The following is a 15,819-nucleotide window of genomic DNA, read 5'->3' on the forward strand; positions in this document are numbered from 1 at the left end:
ATCTCTTCCGCTCAAGGTCCAGAGTGCTCTGTAAAAATCATGTTAATTTTAAATTTGTTTTGAATGATATTTCAGTGTTGCATAGTTTATGAGCAAATTAATATCCAGTTAAATTCCTTGCTTAAAAAAAAAAACTGATAGAGAACTGTGAACATCACCAGAGTGCAGCATTAGCAAGTATTTTGATTTTTTTTGTTCCAGCTACCCTGGAAATATTTGTTACTGATGAAGTAAGAACATAAGAAGAGCCCAGGAAAGGTTTTTGAGGAGTGGTTTCAACACTGCCACCTTCAAACAGGCAGAGAACACTCCCTCTCGCAAGGAGGAATTTATCACCTCCCTGGCCCAGCCAGCCAGCTATCCCAATCCTCCTAGTTTTTATCAGCCAAGAGGGGCAAGGGTCAGGTTGCCCTGACCCATCCAAGCATCTTGTCCACATCCTTGAGCCTTACTAACTAAAACTCATCCAGCATAACAGGACTAGTGCTCTGGACACCTCTTGAGAGTCATCTGCTGTCACAGTGAAGGTCCTGCTGCAGGGTCAGCAAACTTTTTCAGCAGGGGGCCGGTCCACTGTCCCTCAGACCTTGTGGGGGGCCCGACTATATTTTTTTTTGGGGGGGGGAAATGATGCAAGAACACCACGAGCCCCGATGGCTGCTTATCTGTGTCTTGCGAGCGGCAGGGGCTGGCGGCGGGGGGACGATGAGCGGCGTGCAAAAGGGCTCCATAGAGAGGCGGCTTAAAATGGCGGCCGCTCAAGCGCTGCTGCTGGCACCAACAAAGCCCAGCCCCCTTCCTCCTCTAGGCAGGGCAGGGAGGAGGTGCTGCTGCCGCCGCCGTGTGAGGGAGAGGGAAAGAACGTGCGCTGGTGATCCAGAAGGCTGTTGGGCCTGATCCAGCCCGCGGACCTTAGTTTGCCTCCCCATGTCCTGGTGGATGCAAGCAATGTTATCCTCAAGTGTGTTGGCTGCAGTGTGTAGGTGTGTCACGCAAATCCTCCCTGTGCTCCTCCCGGGACTGGAAAGGGGTTAGTTTAACCTCTGGTTTGCTAGTAAAACTGAATTACTGTGTCGCGAAATGATGTATGTCTAAAAAGCTCTGCTCTGGAGCATAACAGGGAGCCAAACAGGCTCCATAAAGCAGGAGAGTGCACTCAGGGGCCATCATGCCAACGACCCAAGCCATTCGGATGTTCCAGAGGTCAGCCAGGGCTTTGACAGGAGTGCCAGTCGTATTAGCGGGAAAACATCCCAGAGTCGTCGGAAAACCCATTGGATCCATCAGCCTCTGAGGGCAGACCACAATAGTTCCCCCGCCTCTGCAGAGGGGAAAAGGTGCTGAAAGACTAAATCTCAACAGGAAGTGATCTGACCACGACAAGGGACTGATGTCAATATCCCACACTTTCAGATCACCCTCTTTCTGCTCAGTTTTGATAACAAGGTACAAAGTAGAAGTAGTACCCAGCCATCATGGCTGGTAGCCATTATGGCCTTATTCTCCATGAATGTTTCCAACCCCTGTTTAGTATATACCGTATTTTTCGCCCTATAGGACGCAATTTTCCCCCTCCTAAAATGAAGGGGAAATGGGTGTGCGTCCTATGGGGCGAATGCAGGCTTTCGCTGAAGCCTGGAGAGCGAGAGGGGTCGGTGCGGCAGGCTTCAGGAAGCTATCCGCAAGCCTTGGGAGCCCGCAGGAGTTCCCGCCGGGCTCCCAAGGCTTGCGGATAGCAGCCTGTTCTGGGGTCCTCCCCATGCCTGGGGGGAAAAATATTTTTTTTTCTTTATCCCCCCCCCCCCAAAAAAACCCTAGATGCGCCCTATGGGCCGGTAGTACATCTACCCAACGCTTAAGTGCCAAACCTCCAGAGTTCAAAAAATTACGTGGCTTTTCTAATTGCTGCTATGGGTTTTTTTTTCATCCTATGGGTTCTCTTGGCATCTGTCTATCCTGAGAGATATTGGAGGAAAAGAAACCAATGTCTATGTGGAAAAGGCTTCTACAAGCTATTGGGAGGCATGTCAAGAGTTGTCTTTCCTATGGCAAGCTGCATTGTACATTAGGTCTCCTATTGTTTGTCCCATGTCACATATCCTTAGGCATTCATGGGAGCAAGTGAATTGTGCCCCATGAATGGTGCTACGTAGTCTGGTAAATAGGTAGTAAATGCTCAAGCAGGTGAGCTAACTTTGTCAATTGTCATGCTCTAGGCCAGTAAACTAGTTACCTTTTTAAATTAGTTTGGCACAATCAGCTTTTGGTGAACACGAGCCACCCACTTGTTATTTCCTTCCATATTTTTGAATTCTGGCCTCCATAAATATTTGTTCTGTAGTTTTCCTTGAGGTCAAATCAACAGAGGGCTTAGTTCTTCTGTTTTTTCCCTTTTTTATAAACATAGGCACAGTATCAACTACTTTCCAGTTAGAAGGTATCCAAGTTTTTTTTTGGAAAAATGTAAGAGATTGTTATTTCACACATTACTTCAATTAATATTTTTGGCTGGAGTTCATCTCCATTCCAGATCTGCATTCATAAAGTGCTTTAAATTTCAAATTAAGCTTTGTGACCTCCTTTTCTTGTGAATTACATGCATCCTTAAGACATGGCACCATTCACTAGCATTTTCTTTTTAAAATAAAAGTGAGTCAGTGTATTCATTAGGATTTTGTGCCGTATATAGTTCCTTTAATCTCGTGGTCCATGGCCTTGCCCCTTTTCAGATTAGCAAAGAAAGATGGATTGACGTCCATGCCACTGCTTGAAATGCCACCTTGAGAAATGCGTATGAGTCAAATGTTATAGCAGTACATAATGATCAATCTTTCTTCATTAGGGCTTGAAGAGAGGATGTTCCTGGAAGATTGCGGTCATGGTTAGTTTAATTAGTAGTGGATCTTTTGATGTTACAGGTCACTTGCTTTAATTTTAAGGTAGCCATAAGCTGCACTTATAATACATTTTCATAGAATCTTAGAGTTTGAAGGAGCCTCAAAGTACAGTGGTACCTCGGGTTACATACGCTTCAGGTTACAGACTCTGCTAACCCAGAAATAGTGCTTCAGGTTAAGAACTTTGCTTCAGGATAAGAACAGAAATCGAGCTCCGGCGGCGCAGCAGCAGCAGGAGGCCGCATTAGCTAAAGTGGTGCTTCAGGTTAAGAACAGTTTCAGGTTAAGAACGGACCTCCGGAACGAATTAAATACTTAACCTCAGGTACCACTGTACATCTGTTCCAATCCCATGCCACCTTGGTAAGAATATAATATCTCCACTCTTTAGCTTCATGGGCCTATTAGGGCTGGCAGAGTCATGAATGACAGCATGCAGCAGAACTAAGTAATCACACTTCTGCTATGTAACAAACCAATTAACATTTAAATAGAGAATCACATAATAGCAAGCAGACAAAATAAACAAACAAATTACCCATCTATAAAATAAGATTGACAGTTTAGTAAACGTCCCCCAAATGAAGTTTTGGTCACTGTAAAATCATTGTGTCTGAATCCAGATCATCAAATAGACATTAGTAGAAAATGCTAATAGGACTAGTGGATACATTTAAGTACAGGTAGTGTGTGTGTCCAATTGACATGTGATTGCCAACTGACAGGTCCTTTTGGACCCGAAAGAGGGCAGAACAGGGTGGGCTTATGCATTTGGGGACCTGGATTGGAACCCCCGTGCAAAATGGTTTCTGCATGCATGCAACATTTTGGTTTATAAATATGTCTTTTTCTAGTAGTGCAAAATTGTCTGATAATATGCTTAAGCTACAGCACAGGGATTTTTTCTGCCAGATTACTTAAAACAATTTTGGAATGTTTTGTAGTATAGATCTTTTGCTTACTCTTTAGCATTGGCCATTTTGATTAGGCTTTCTGTGTGTGTGTTCAAGTGAATATTGGTGTTAAGACAGCTCTCCTGCTGTATTCTATTTTCGAGTCTACTTTACTCAAAGGCATTTTGGAGATCTGAAATGGTGACAGTACAGGACACTATAAACCATGTGTCATGATAGGTATTTGCTTTCATAACAACTTATGTTTGGGTTCTTTTTATATTGAAAAGTCACTGCTTAAGTCTGTGTTTTGCATTCTCTGTATTATTATGAAAGCTTAGCTGTTCTTGTTGGTTTTAAGTGAACTTTTGCACTGGTATTTCACTGTCAGACTTCTGCTGAAAGTAGGAAATAGGTGGGTGTGAGTGATTAAGCATAACCTAAACATCAACTGTAATGCTTTGTTATTTCAGACTTCCCTTCCATCCCCATCTTAGTTCTAGATCTGGAATTGTAGGATTTTCAGTGTTTGGTAATAGGTGTTACGCAGCTGTTTGGAAGGAAAATTGGTGATTTCTTGATTTGGCTATGGGTTTGGATTATGTATATTGGATTTAGTTGTACAGGTTAAGTGGTATGTTTTACTTTTTATATAAAAAGGTCTGTATTTGCGGATCAGATTCTACCTTCTGAAGAAAAACAGCTAGGAATAGTTTTATGCTACCACATTTATGGTCAGAAAATAATGGTGAGATTAACTCATGTCTCCAGTTTAGGCCAAATAAATACAGGAATTTGTCCCTGTAGAATGCGAAATGATGTATTGAAATATTGCCAAACGTATTTTAATTTAACTGAAAGATCTTAAAACAAGATACGTTCAAAACCTACTAAGGTACGGTATGGTGTTGCTTGGCTCAGCATGACATTTGGGCAAAGCAGCACTAGGGGAAGGTAGGCATTGCTTCTGTTGATGGCAGCAGATGGTCCCAAGATCAAGGAAGGGAAGGGTTGCAGCGGCATCCTGTCCTCTTCCTGGCTCACCCAGGCATTCGCTTCTATTCCAGGCTGAACAGTAGCAGCCTTTTCACTTGCCCTTTTGAGCAATTCCAGATGATTCATTGGGAGGGCAGTTTCTACTTGCTTCAGGCAAGTAGCTGAACATTAAACCAGGCATAGGCAAACTCAGCCTTCCAGATGTTTTGGGACTACAGTTCCCATCATCCCTGACCACTGGTCCTGTTAGCTAGGGATGATGGGAGTTGTAGTCCAAAAACAGCTGGAGGGCCAAGTTTGCCTATGCCTTCATTAAACCATGTACCTGGTATAACTCCACCAGGGAGCACTGAGTATCAATCCATGTGCATGCTGCATGTTTACATATGCTGAGAATATTACTAGCTAGAGCTATTGTGAAAGAGCTGGTGTTTTCAGCCCTCTGGCTGTTGAGTGTGTAGGAACATAGGAAGTTGCCCTATACTGGCTTGGTTCACAAGTCATTGTAAGCCATCCCACTTTTTCCTCCCCAGGTTTTAAATCAGGGCAAGATAGCAGCTAAAGCAAGGCTTGGCTTGGCTTGGCTTGGCCCGCCATCTGAACCTGGGATCCTAGGTTCCAAAGGAGAAACATTGGCCGCAGATCATGGTTAAGGATCATGCTGCACTGAGCTAAAAAGGATGGAATGAGGTCCCTTAGGAGGACCAGTCTTCTCATTGGAAGCCAGCACATTTGTGCTAAGCCAATGAGTTGGACCATTGGTTCATCACTCTCAGCATTATCTATGCTGACTGGCTCTCCGGGATTTCAGGCAGGGGTAGAATTTACCATAGGCTTAGAGTGAAGTTCTGGGTTTTTGTGTGTGCAATAAATCAGCAGTTAAGCTCAGTATGGCTTAATAATTCTATGTTTTGGTTTCTGTCTCTAGGAGAGGGCTGCTTACAATTTACATGGCGAATTTGGTAAGTAAAACTCTTAACATTTCATCTACATATTAAAATGGAATCATTTTAGAAGCTGTTATTAAGTCGAGTTTCCCTTAAATGTGATACGTAATTTACTGGCTCAGTCAGTACCTAGATTTCACCAGCTAATTCAGAGATCCTGAAGGTTCTTAGCTAGATGGTGAAGTGGAAAATATGTTATATTTACTTCTAATATTGTGGGCAAATGGATAAACTATTTTTCTTCCAGATAAATTCTCTTGCATATTGTACTTGCATATTGAAAGATTACATTTTATGTCAAGTGGGTACTTATTCTGAACAACGTGTTTAATGTGACTTTTTACTTTCATCATCAGCTTTCTGTATTGAACTTCTCTGAAATTAAATACAATCACAATTCAAAGGGTGTCATTCTTCTGTGTTCTTTTGATGCTCCCTTCTTGATATGCTTCTCTGGAGTCCTCAGATTCATCAAGGAAATTATACCATGCTTGCTCCAGTAATACAATAACACAGCTGCCTATTAATAAAGCAAAGCAAACTTGTGCTGTGAAGGTCTATAGAGAGGAATAATTTGATCATATTTCCAGATTGTTTCTAAACCAAATGATGGGAGCTTTAGAAATATATATTTGGTAAGCTGTGTTTCCTGTGTTTGTGGACCTATGGTGGCAATAGCCACCATCTTTTAAATTGTAATTAAAATTATTTATGATAGTAGAAAGAATGATTTCCTTGAGGTGTATGGATAACTAATTCTAGTATTAGGATAGGTACTAAATATATTAATATATATATAAGAGCAAGAATAGAAATATCAAAGTAGACTATTATTTTACATAAAAACACCTTTAGCATCAGAGCACTGGGAATACAAATTTAATAAGGCAGATGTGAATCAGAAATAATTTATTTAGCTGTCTTCTGCATGGTTGTGTCATTTAACATTCTTCTAGATGTGTGTAGGCTATTCATGGTCAAATTAAGATCACAAGGGGGAGTCTTCAGTGAACTGCCTTAAGGTAAAAGATTAGCAAAAAGGACTTTTCTAGATCTCCAACTGTCTCTAACTATGACAGATTAAATTGGGAAGATTGCTTAGGATTTTACAAGCAGTATACATTATTTTTCATCTGTTATTGTTCCATATACTTGGTTGATGTCTGCATTACAAACAATGTGATGGCTTTTATATATCTATATCAGAACTTTGATTCTTAACTACTCTCTATTGTCACAAGAAGAAATATGTCCGAAGGAATTATATTGCTAATGTGGACTTCCTGTTGACCCCTGGTATTGTCAAGTGAACATAGGCACCAGGTTTCCGGATACTGAACTAAAATTGAGGTTGTCACCGCTAAACTGACATGGGTGATCTTGTAGTCTTGGGTAGATTGTGGTTCTGAAAATTTCAATTTAACAGTACCCAAACACAGACAGATGAATGCAGATGTTGTACAGCACCGTAGGCTTTATTTGTGACATGCAAGTTTAATAACACAATAATTGATCTCTTTGGAAGTTAGTGTAAAAAAAAAAGAATTCACATAAAGTAATATGAGACCTTATGTAGCTGAGAATGTGGGCTACAGAATCTGAACCAGTTGCAATCAATGAATCAACATTTCTGTAATACCGAGGAACTGAGAATGATAGTAGCTGGTCCTGGAGGCTCAACAAACATGCACAAGTCTTTCCAGATCTATTTTGGATTGCACATGTTGAAGGCAAGACATTTCTAAGATGGTAAAAGGGGTGTATTGGTAACATATGTATATATAAGACGATCCCTCTAAAGATATATTGGGATCAAAGCGAACCCCAGGATTCCAGCTGGAGGGTGAAAGTGAAATGTGATCACTACAGTTATTTCTGGATAATAAGGTAGGAGAGGACTGTAAATAAGATCCTTCTTAGATTCCTTGAAAGTAAAAGGCACAGTAGATGACAAGTTGGCAAAATGTTCTCCATTTGAATAAAGTGCTTTGGAGCTAGAAAAATTGCATAAAGCTGTGTAAAATTCTAGACACTTAAACAGAAGGAAAAATGAGTGGCAGGAGTGGGAGTAATTCAGAAAGCTTCACATGATGATTGCAATACCGAGTAGAATAATTAGTGGTATGCAAATCAATATGTTTTTTAAACTTAAATTTACATATTGCTTCTAAGGTGAAACTCTTAAGAGTAGTTAACAATGAAATATAAAACAATAAGTTGCAAAGAAAGCAATAAAAAATTATAAAATAATGTATGTCCTTGGAGAACTTACAACTAAAGGGAAAGGTACAATTAAAAATGGGTAGTTATGAAACCCAGTATTACCTTTTTGGTTCTTATTTCTCTAATGCTGTTGTTTGAAACTTCCAGCTTTTTGCCCAAGCTTCAAACCAGTTACTTACCAAAGTTTTCATTCCACTTAGAGGAATGAAGTAAAAATAAAATGATAAAATATTTAAAAGAGATTGTTTTCTGAGTAGCAATCATGGGGGGGGGGGAAACTAAGGTTACAGAAGCAGTAGCAGGGGTGGCTTTCCTTGCTTTCACCCCCCTTTCCTTTTTCTAAGATATTGGCCTAGTTCAGACATACCTCTGTGCCATAGTTTGGTACTACATCTGTGTGGGCCTTGGTCTCAAGTGCATCCCCTCTCCTCTGTTGAGCACTGGAAGAAAAACTAGAAAACCAAAAAGTTACATTTCCTGTGACTCATTCTCATAATGCTAAATTGTGGTTTAGCGTTATGTCCAAACAAGGTCAATGGGTTATTTAATTTTTGAAGAAGTCTGCTATATAAATTACCGTAGACAAGAACCACATTCAAATGCAATGCCAAATACATACATGAGCAACAGCGAGACTCAGGCTTCTGTACATGATCTGCCTGCTCCTTTCATGACCCAGTTTCTAAAATGACTTATGGGTTCTGAGAAAAACAAAGCTTGCATTACAACACAGAAAATTGCAGTTTGCCTAAGCTATAGGTTGTTGGACAAATATAGAATTAGCCATAGCAGTCCTCCCCAACTTGAATCTCTGATGTTTTTGGATTACAACTTCATCATCCCCAATGATGATTCCTGGCTAATAGTCATGGATGAGGGAAGTTAGAAGGCTGTACTATACAAGGTGAGGCATAAGTGGGGGAAAAGGGGTTTGTGAACCCAAGGATTGTTGATGCTCATTGTAATGGTTCTAGGGGTTGCTTGTGCGTAAGCCTGTGCCAACACCTGGCTGGGTTGCCTGAGTGAACCTTTCCTGTCTGGACAGCCACTCACCCGTGGCTGCCTCAATCGCTGGCAGAATCCGTCAGTGGGCGTTTCTTAAACTTCTTCCAGCAAAGAAGCTCTTTGATGCCCTGTCTCCTCCTACTCTCCCTGCACGGAAGCCTTCTGCGCAAGGAGGGCGTAGGCAGCGGAGGACCCTTCCTCTCCCCGCTGGTCCCCGGCAAGGAATCATGTGACCGCCTCGCCGATTCCCCCATCTACCCCCCTTCTCCACTGGAACTATGCTGATTCTCTTCCCCAGAAGATGGGCTGCCTCTCCCACTCCCGGGACGCTCTCTGGGATCCCTTTGGAGCTTGCTCTCTCCCTCTGGCACTGATGGCAGTTCCCTGACACTCATGCACAAAAGACTAAACCATGGCTTGGTCCTAGGTCTGAATACACCTGATGTAAAGAGTGCCCACAATGTTTTAGTATCATTGTGTGGAAATGCAACTCATTTTGAAAGAAATAAAGCAGAAAAGCCACATTTGAAGGTGACTCGGAAACCACAACTAATCCAGAATGTGGCAGCTGGACTGGTGACTGGGAGTGGCTGCCAGGAACATATAACACAGGTCCTAAAGGATCTTCACTGGCTCCCAGTATGTTTCCTAGCATAATTCAAAGTGTTGGTGCTGACTTTTAAAGCCCCAAACGGCCTCAGCCCAGTATACTTGAAGGAGCATCTCCACCCCCATCGTTCAGCCCAGACACTGAGGTCCTCCTCCAAGGGCCTCCCTAACTGCGAGAAGCAAAGTTAACAGGGAACCAGACAGAGGGCCTTCTTGGTTAGTGGCACCCTCCCTGTGGAACTCCCTCCCTTCAGATGTCAAGGAGATAAAGAACTACACAACTTTTAGAAGACATCTGAAGGCACCGGGAGGTTTTTAATGCTTGATGTTTTTATTATGTTTTTAGATATGCTGGGGAAACCCAGCCAGATGGACTGACTCTGAATAATAAATTTATTATTATTATTACATGCTACATACATACATAGAAGAAAGGAAAAAGTGGAGCGTGCTGAAACCCTTGTGCTATAATGCTAATAAACTGATGCATTGTTTCTCTTTGAGCTGTATGAAGACCATAAAATGTTGCAGACGAGTATCCTCCCCACCCCGCTTGTGAGTAATTGCTGTTGGAGAACACTCATATCATTATGGGACGAAGAAAAAAAAAGATTTATGGTAGTGAACTGGAATTACACTCATTATTGCTACTCAATTCAAATCAGCAGAGTAGAAGAATATTTTTGTTTTCAAAAGACTTTCTTCATGTATCCTCAAATTCTGCCTTCTGTAGTTCTAATACGTTTTTGTTTGAAAGTCACATGCATATTTTTCACGGCTTTTTAGAAAATAGTTTAGAAATAGGTAACATGCTGTTTGAGGATTGTTTGAACTTAGGTAATGAGTCCTGCTTTGGCTGGTGAAATTATCTGTTGATTTTTTTTGAAGACAGTGTGACTGCTAATGTTCTTCAGAACTTCCTTTACTTAAAAACTTAAAGACATGATTATCTGCCACCTAAGGCATCCAAAACATTTTTTTTAAATAACTCACTTTAAGATCTGATTGCAAATCCACAGCCACAACTACATAAAACGTAAAAAATTGCTACAAGATTTCAAGAAAAGAGTCAATGCAGAAATAATCCTAACAGCTGCAGAACAGCTTTCAAAGAAACCAGGTTTTTATTACTAACAGTAAGGTGTTACCGAGTATGAGTATGAGAAGGCTCTCACCTGTATCATAGTTGGCACATGAAGGGGTGTTTCGCCATTAGGTTCCAGGAAACAGTGATCTGTGTAGCTTTGAGAGCGTGGTTCTTTAAGTATATATCTGCTCTATAATTATGTCTCGATATAATAACCATGTAGGAGTGTGTTTTGCACTGGAGGAGACTACTAAAGATGTTCCAAGTGATATGCAGGATATTTCAGTGAAATTGCAGTCCATTTTAATGAACAGTTTCATGAATGATAAAACAGCCTTAGAAATGATGTAAGCAAAGAAAAGGATAAAATGCTTTTTATCTGACTTTATTACCATTGATTAATTGCCTTCTAAATCAGTTTCTCAAGGCGATTTGCATGCAAGATAATTTAAAAAGGTTAAAAATACAAAAACAGCAAATACTTTAACAAGAAGATTTAAAAACTCTAACAATTGGACACTTAGGAGAAAGACCCATTTATCCAGCTGGGAAAGCCCATCGGAACAAAAATGTCTTCAGTCATTTCCAGAAAGTGCAGATAAGCAGGCTCATCTTGTATCTCGGCAGGAATGCCATTCCACAGAACAGGGGCAGCCACACTGAGTTGCTATGTAGCAGACTTTTGAGAATTTAGGAACTTCCAGGACTTACTTAGTAGTGTCTTAACAATAAATCTGCCCCCCCCCCTTTCCTGAAAGTGGTAGGTAGGCTTTGTGTAGGCTCAAAGGGATTTGCTGTTGGTATGTCAGCCTTCTCTGTTTGTTCTAGAGCTACACTTTGTGGAAGCAACTGGTGGGAAAAACAATCTCTGCTCTCTGTGACTTCAGTTTGTTTTGGTGACTTTGCAAGGAAGTTAGTCGAACTTTCAACAATACTGAGATTCTTGTTTTAAAATGAAATGCACATGTTTTAAAGCAATCACAGAACAAGCATGTTTTGTGTTAGCTTGAAAGTGCTCAGTACACTTTGCAAAAATGCATTTCTGCCCTTTGAAATGGATGCCCTCATTGCTTAGCCATGTATATATTAGGCATCTCATATTTTGTGGAATAAGCAGTTTGAGCTATAGCAAAGACAATACTGCTATAAATTGATACCCTGAAAATAAGAAAGTTGTATGAAACATAAGCAAAAGTTACATGATAATTCAGATTTTTTAAAGGCTTGTAATATAAGCTAATTTGATTAACAGTGCATTATATAATCAGGTTAAAGGAAATGGAGAGTACTCATATTGACTTCTTAAAAGCCGAAATCTAAGGTCGCCGTTGCTGCCACCTCAATAAATCTTTTTGAGGCGAGTTTTAAAATTAGGAGTTATGTGAACTCTTAACATTGCTGATGTCTTCACTTTTTAAAATCATGCACTAATAATATTAGATCCTGGCAGCTGGCATACTTGTGGATTGACATGGCTAATTGGCCATGGCATGTTAGCCCCAGGAAATTTCATCTGTCACTTTAGCCCAGAAATTCTGGCAGGAACCAGAGAAAGCATCTCTTCGTGGCCTTTTACAACTCTCCCAAGAAATGCTTTAGAAGCTTGATATGGGAATGCTGAAATGTTCATTTATATTTTTCTACAGTGTACAAACTTGAGCTGTGTTGGAGAAGAAAAAAAAACCATGTAAGGGATTTGGCTGACATGTAACATCAGCCCACTCAAACAGTGACTTATTTGAGCAGTAAAGAACTTCACATCTGCATTGTCCACCCTACCTAATTGTTTGTTGAGAATGGTGCTGCAGCAGCCTTGTCTGTTACGAATGGATCAGAGCAGCTCTAACCTGGTTCCAGGACAGTGCTGAATCTAGGAGCACTTCTGTGCTATGCTCCTTACCTTTGTGCAAAACTCCATCCAAGAACCAGTCACCTACACCCTGATCAACCAAACGGTCCTGTGATCTTCGGATGAAGGGCAACATAGACATTTACTAAATAATAAAACAACAATAAGTGACTTTTTATTATTCTATTTCTATGCCACTTTTTATTTAAATAAACCCCAAAGCGGTTTACAAACAAAAGATAAAAATAACATAATGGAACATCACAAATACAGCATAAATCGTATAGAATACTTAACAAATCATCAGTAAAACAATCACAAATTAAACAATTGCCATCTATGTAACACTATTAACAAAGCAACTAACAAATAAGCTAAACATCACAGTTACACCAAAAATCATATTATAGGCTTCACAAAGTACTACAGCATTCATATCTATAAAACAATATTAATAACATTAACAAAATAGCAATAAAACAAAGTCCTGTTGAAGTTGTACACATGCTCTCCCCACCGTCATGACTCAAAGCTCCCATTCTAAAAAAACATTCTTAAAAAGAGCAAACTCAAAGGGCCCACTTCAGTATTTTGCTGTATACAGAATACTTACATCTTTGACTGCTTGAAGCATGTGACTTTATTTGGTTTGTGCCATCCAGGCTACTGGAGAGAGTTTGTTTGTTTATTGATCAGGGGAGATAAATATTGCCTTTGTAGTAGCATATGGGAGATTGGTAATTCAACAAAACAGATATATACAGTATGTACACATATGCACAGCTAATCCAAATAGGGGACTAGGACCTTAGCAGGTTGCATAGCTCAATGACAAATGATGACAGGATCAGCACGTTTCTTCTGTTTCATGGCTGAACTTGAGCCTGTCACCACAGCATAGCATAGATAAAATATGCAGCTATAATTGCTCAGAATTAAACTCCAATGTGCTAACAATGAACATGCATATTGAGAAGATCTAATTTGAGTTGCATTTGCAGTTACATAATAATTGCATTCAGAGTCAAAATTCTAAATGGATACTGATAGGGCTGGGCTGGGCTGGGGCAAATAAACTGAAGCTTAATGCAGACAAGGCAGAAACTTCCAAATTGCAGCCTAGTCTTAATCTGGTATTCCCTTTTTCTGTTATGAAAATGGAAGTGTCATAGTGGCAGAAAGGATGCGTGGGGAGAGAGTCTTTGTACTGACCACCTCCAGCTCCCTTCAGAAGGGAGTTGCTGCCAGGAGCATTATGTACAGGTGTATTTTGATGCATTGAATGGAATGACCCAAAGCTCCCATCCTATTTACTTCCAGCCCCTAAAGGAGAACCAGCAGGATAAAAGGACCTGGGGTGAAAAATACTACAGTGGTACCTTGGTTCTCAAAGGGCTCAGTTGTCAAACAAATCTGCTCCCAAACGCTGCAAAGTGAGTGTTCTGGTTTTCAAACATTTTTTGGAAGCTGAACGTCTGATGCAGCTTCCAATTGAGTGCAGGAAGCTCCTGCAGCCAATCAGAAGCTGACCTTGGTTTTCGAACGGTTCCGGGAGTCGAACGGACTCCCAGAACGGATTAAGTTCGAGAACCAAGGTACCACTGTACTTACAACACTACAGGGTTTTTCACAGTTATTCCCTGGACACAATCAGAGATTTGCAGGCTAAAGCAGTAATTCCTAGAATGTGTGTTGTGATGTTTTAGTAAGCTGCCAGAAATACATGAATTAAAAATTCCTTCAGCCAATTATTTTCACCCACAGAAGAAGCTGCCTGCTGTGTCTTTGCATGATCACTGCTCTGAGCTTATTTTGTTCTAATTAGCGTTTGTGGGGTGCAGTTGATTCTTCCATATCACTTTATTAGATCTGGTTGGAGAATCCAGTCACACCTGATACAGCCTGGCTGTTACAGGAGACTTCACGTTGCAGGGCTGCACAAGTTGCTGGTCTGTGCTTTCTTGCTTCTGTCTACTCTCCTAAATTCATGCAGGCATAGAATTGGAACTTCAGATAGGTAATTCTCTGTTATAATATACATTTTGCTTTGTATTTTATTACCTGCAAGTCACTCTGAAAATAATTTAATTAAAGGGTGGCAAGTAAGTTCTCAGAATGATGGAATAAATAAATTATTGCAACTCTTAGATATGTGCACCTTTTGGGTTCAAGGGGGAAATGTAATTTTAACTTTAATTCAGGGGAAAGTTGTCAGAGGTTTGGGAAATGGGCAGCTAGGTGCTTGGTAGAAATGGCAGAGGGAAAGTTTTAAATGGAACTTGAGTGTGCTTGAACCAAGGCAGATAACAAACAGAGCCCCTGAGTTGGCATATGGGGGAGGTGGAATCTTGTCTCTGTGATATGCTCCTTATGTCTTGATTAATGGAAGAAAGTGGAGGAAGGTACGCTCTAGGAAAGCTTGTAAATGTCAGTCTTGATGGAAGGCAGGTCACTTTGCAGACAGGATTGGTGTCGCTAAAAGCCAAAGGAAAAGAAAACTCCCCAAGTTGATTAGTTAAGGGGCAAAAAAAACTGTTGAGAGAAAATTACTGATTTAAATAGAAAAAAAGTCAAAATATCTATACCTGGAACTACCTGTCATATAGATGGATCTTTTTGTCTTGCCCAATCTGCTTCCTGTAGCCGTTTGAACTAACTTTGTTCCCTGGAAGGGCTAAATCTTAGACATGCAAAGTATGCTGGGCAGCTAGGTAAGTTAGGGAAGAGAATTACTTGAAAAGTTAAGAGGCCAGTTCGAAACTGTTTGCTTATGTACAGAAGGTATCTGAGCTATTTCAAAATTGTTGGCTGACTTGCATCTTTGCAGTGACCTTTGCATCACATGGATTTAAGTATTTGAGAAGGTATTTGACCACCCCGTCTCAAAATCACCTCACAGGAGAGGAGTACAGTGGTACCTCAGGTTACATACGCTTCAGGTTACGTACGCTTAAGGTTACATACTCCGCTAACCCAGAAATAGTGCTTCAGGTTAAGAACTTTGCTTCAGGATGAGAACAGGAACCATGCTCCAGCGGCGCGGCAGCAGCAGGAGGCCCCATTAGCTAAAGTGGTGCTTCAGGTTAAGAACAGTTTCAGGTTAAGTATGGACCTCTGGAATGAATTAAGTACTTAACCTGAGGTACCTCTGTAATGGTATTGCATGTAGGATGACTGCATAAGAGAGTCTACATCTCATAGACTGCTTAAGAGTATCCAGTTTTTAATCCTTGATGTAAAGCGAGTCAACTTGTTGAGAAAATGTGTAATGCTTACATGTGCAGCAAAGGGATTCTCTTCCCCTCCCATCAAA

The 15,819-nt window shown here is 40.7% G+C and overlaps 1 protein-coding gene across 2 annotated transcripts in view; it reads left to right on the forward strand.

The window, feature by feature from the left end:
• The window catches only part of TMEM135 (transmembrane protein 135), a 185,977-nt gene that overhangs the window by 41,445 nt on the left and 128,713 nt on the right, over positions 1-15,819 (forward strand). For both annotated transcript variants that reach the window (XM_077926976.1, XM_028726020.2), the window contains exon 4: positions 5,715-5,748. In XM_077926976.1, coding sequence (XP_077783102.1) covers positions 5,737-5,748 — 12 coding nt within the window. In that variant the 5' untranslated portion in view covers positions 5,715-5,736. The remainder of the gene's footprint in view (positions 1-5,714; positions 5,749-15,819) is intronic.

This window comes from Podarcis muralis, chromosome 4 (assembly GCF_964188315.1).
Source record: "Podarcis muralis chromosome 4, rPodMur119.hap1.1, whole genome shotgun sequence".
In the NCBI taxonomy this organism is placed as follows: Eukaryota; Metazoa; Chordata; class Lepidosauria; order Squamata; family Lacertidae; genus Podarcis; species Podarcis muralis.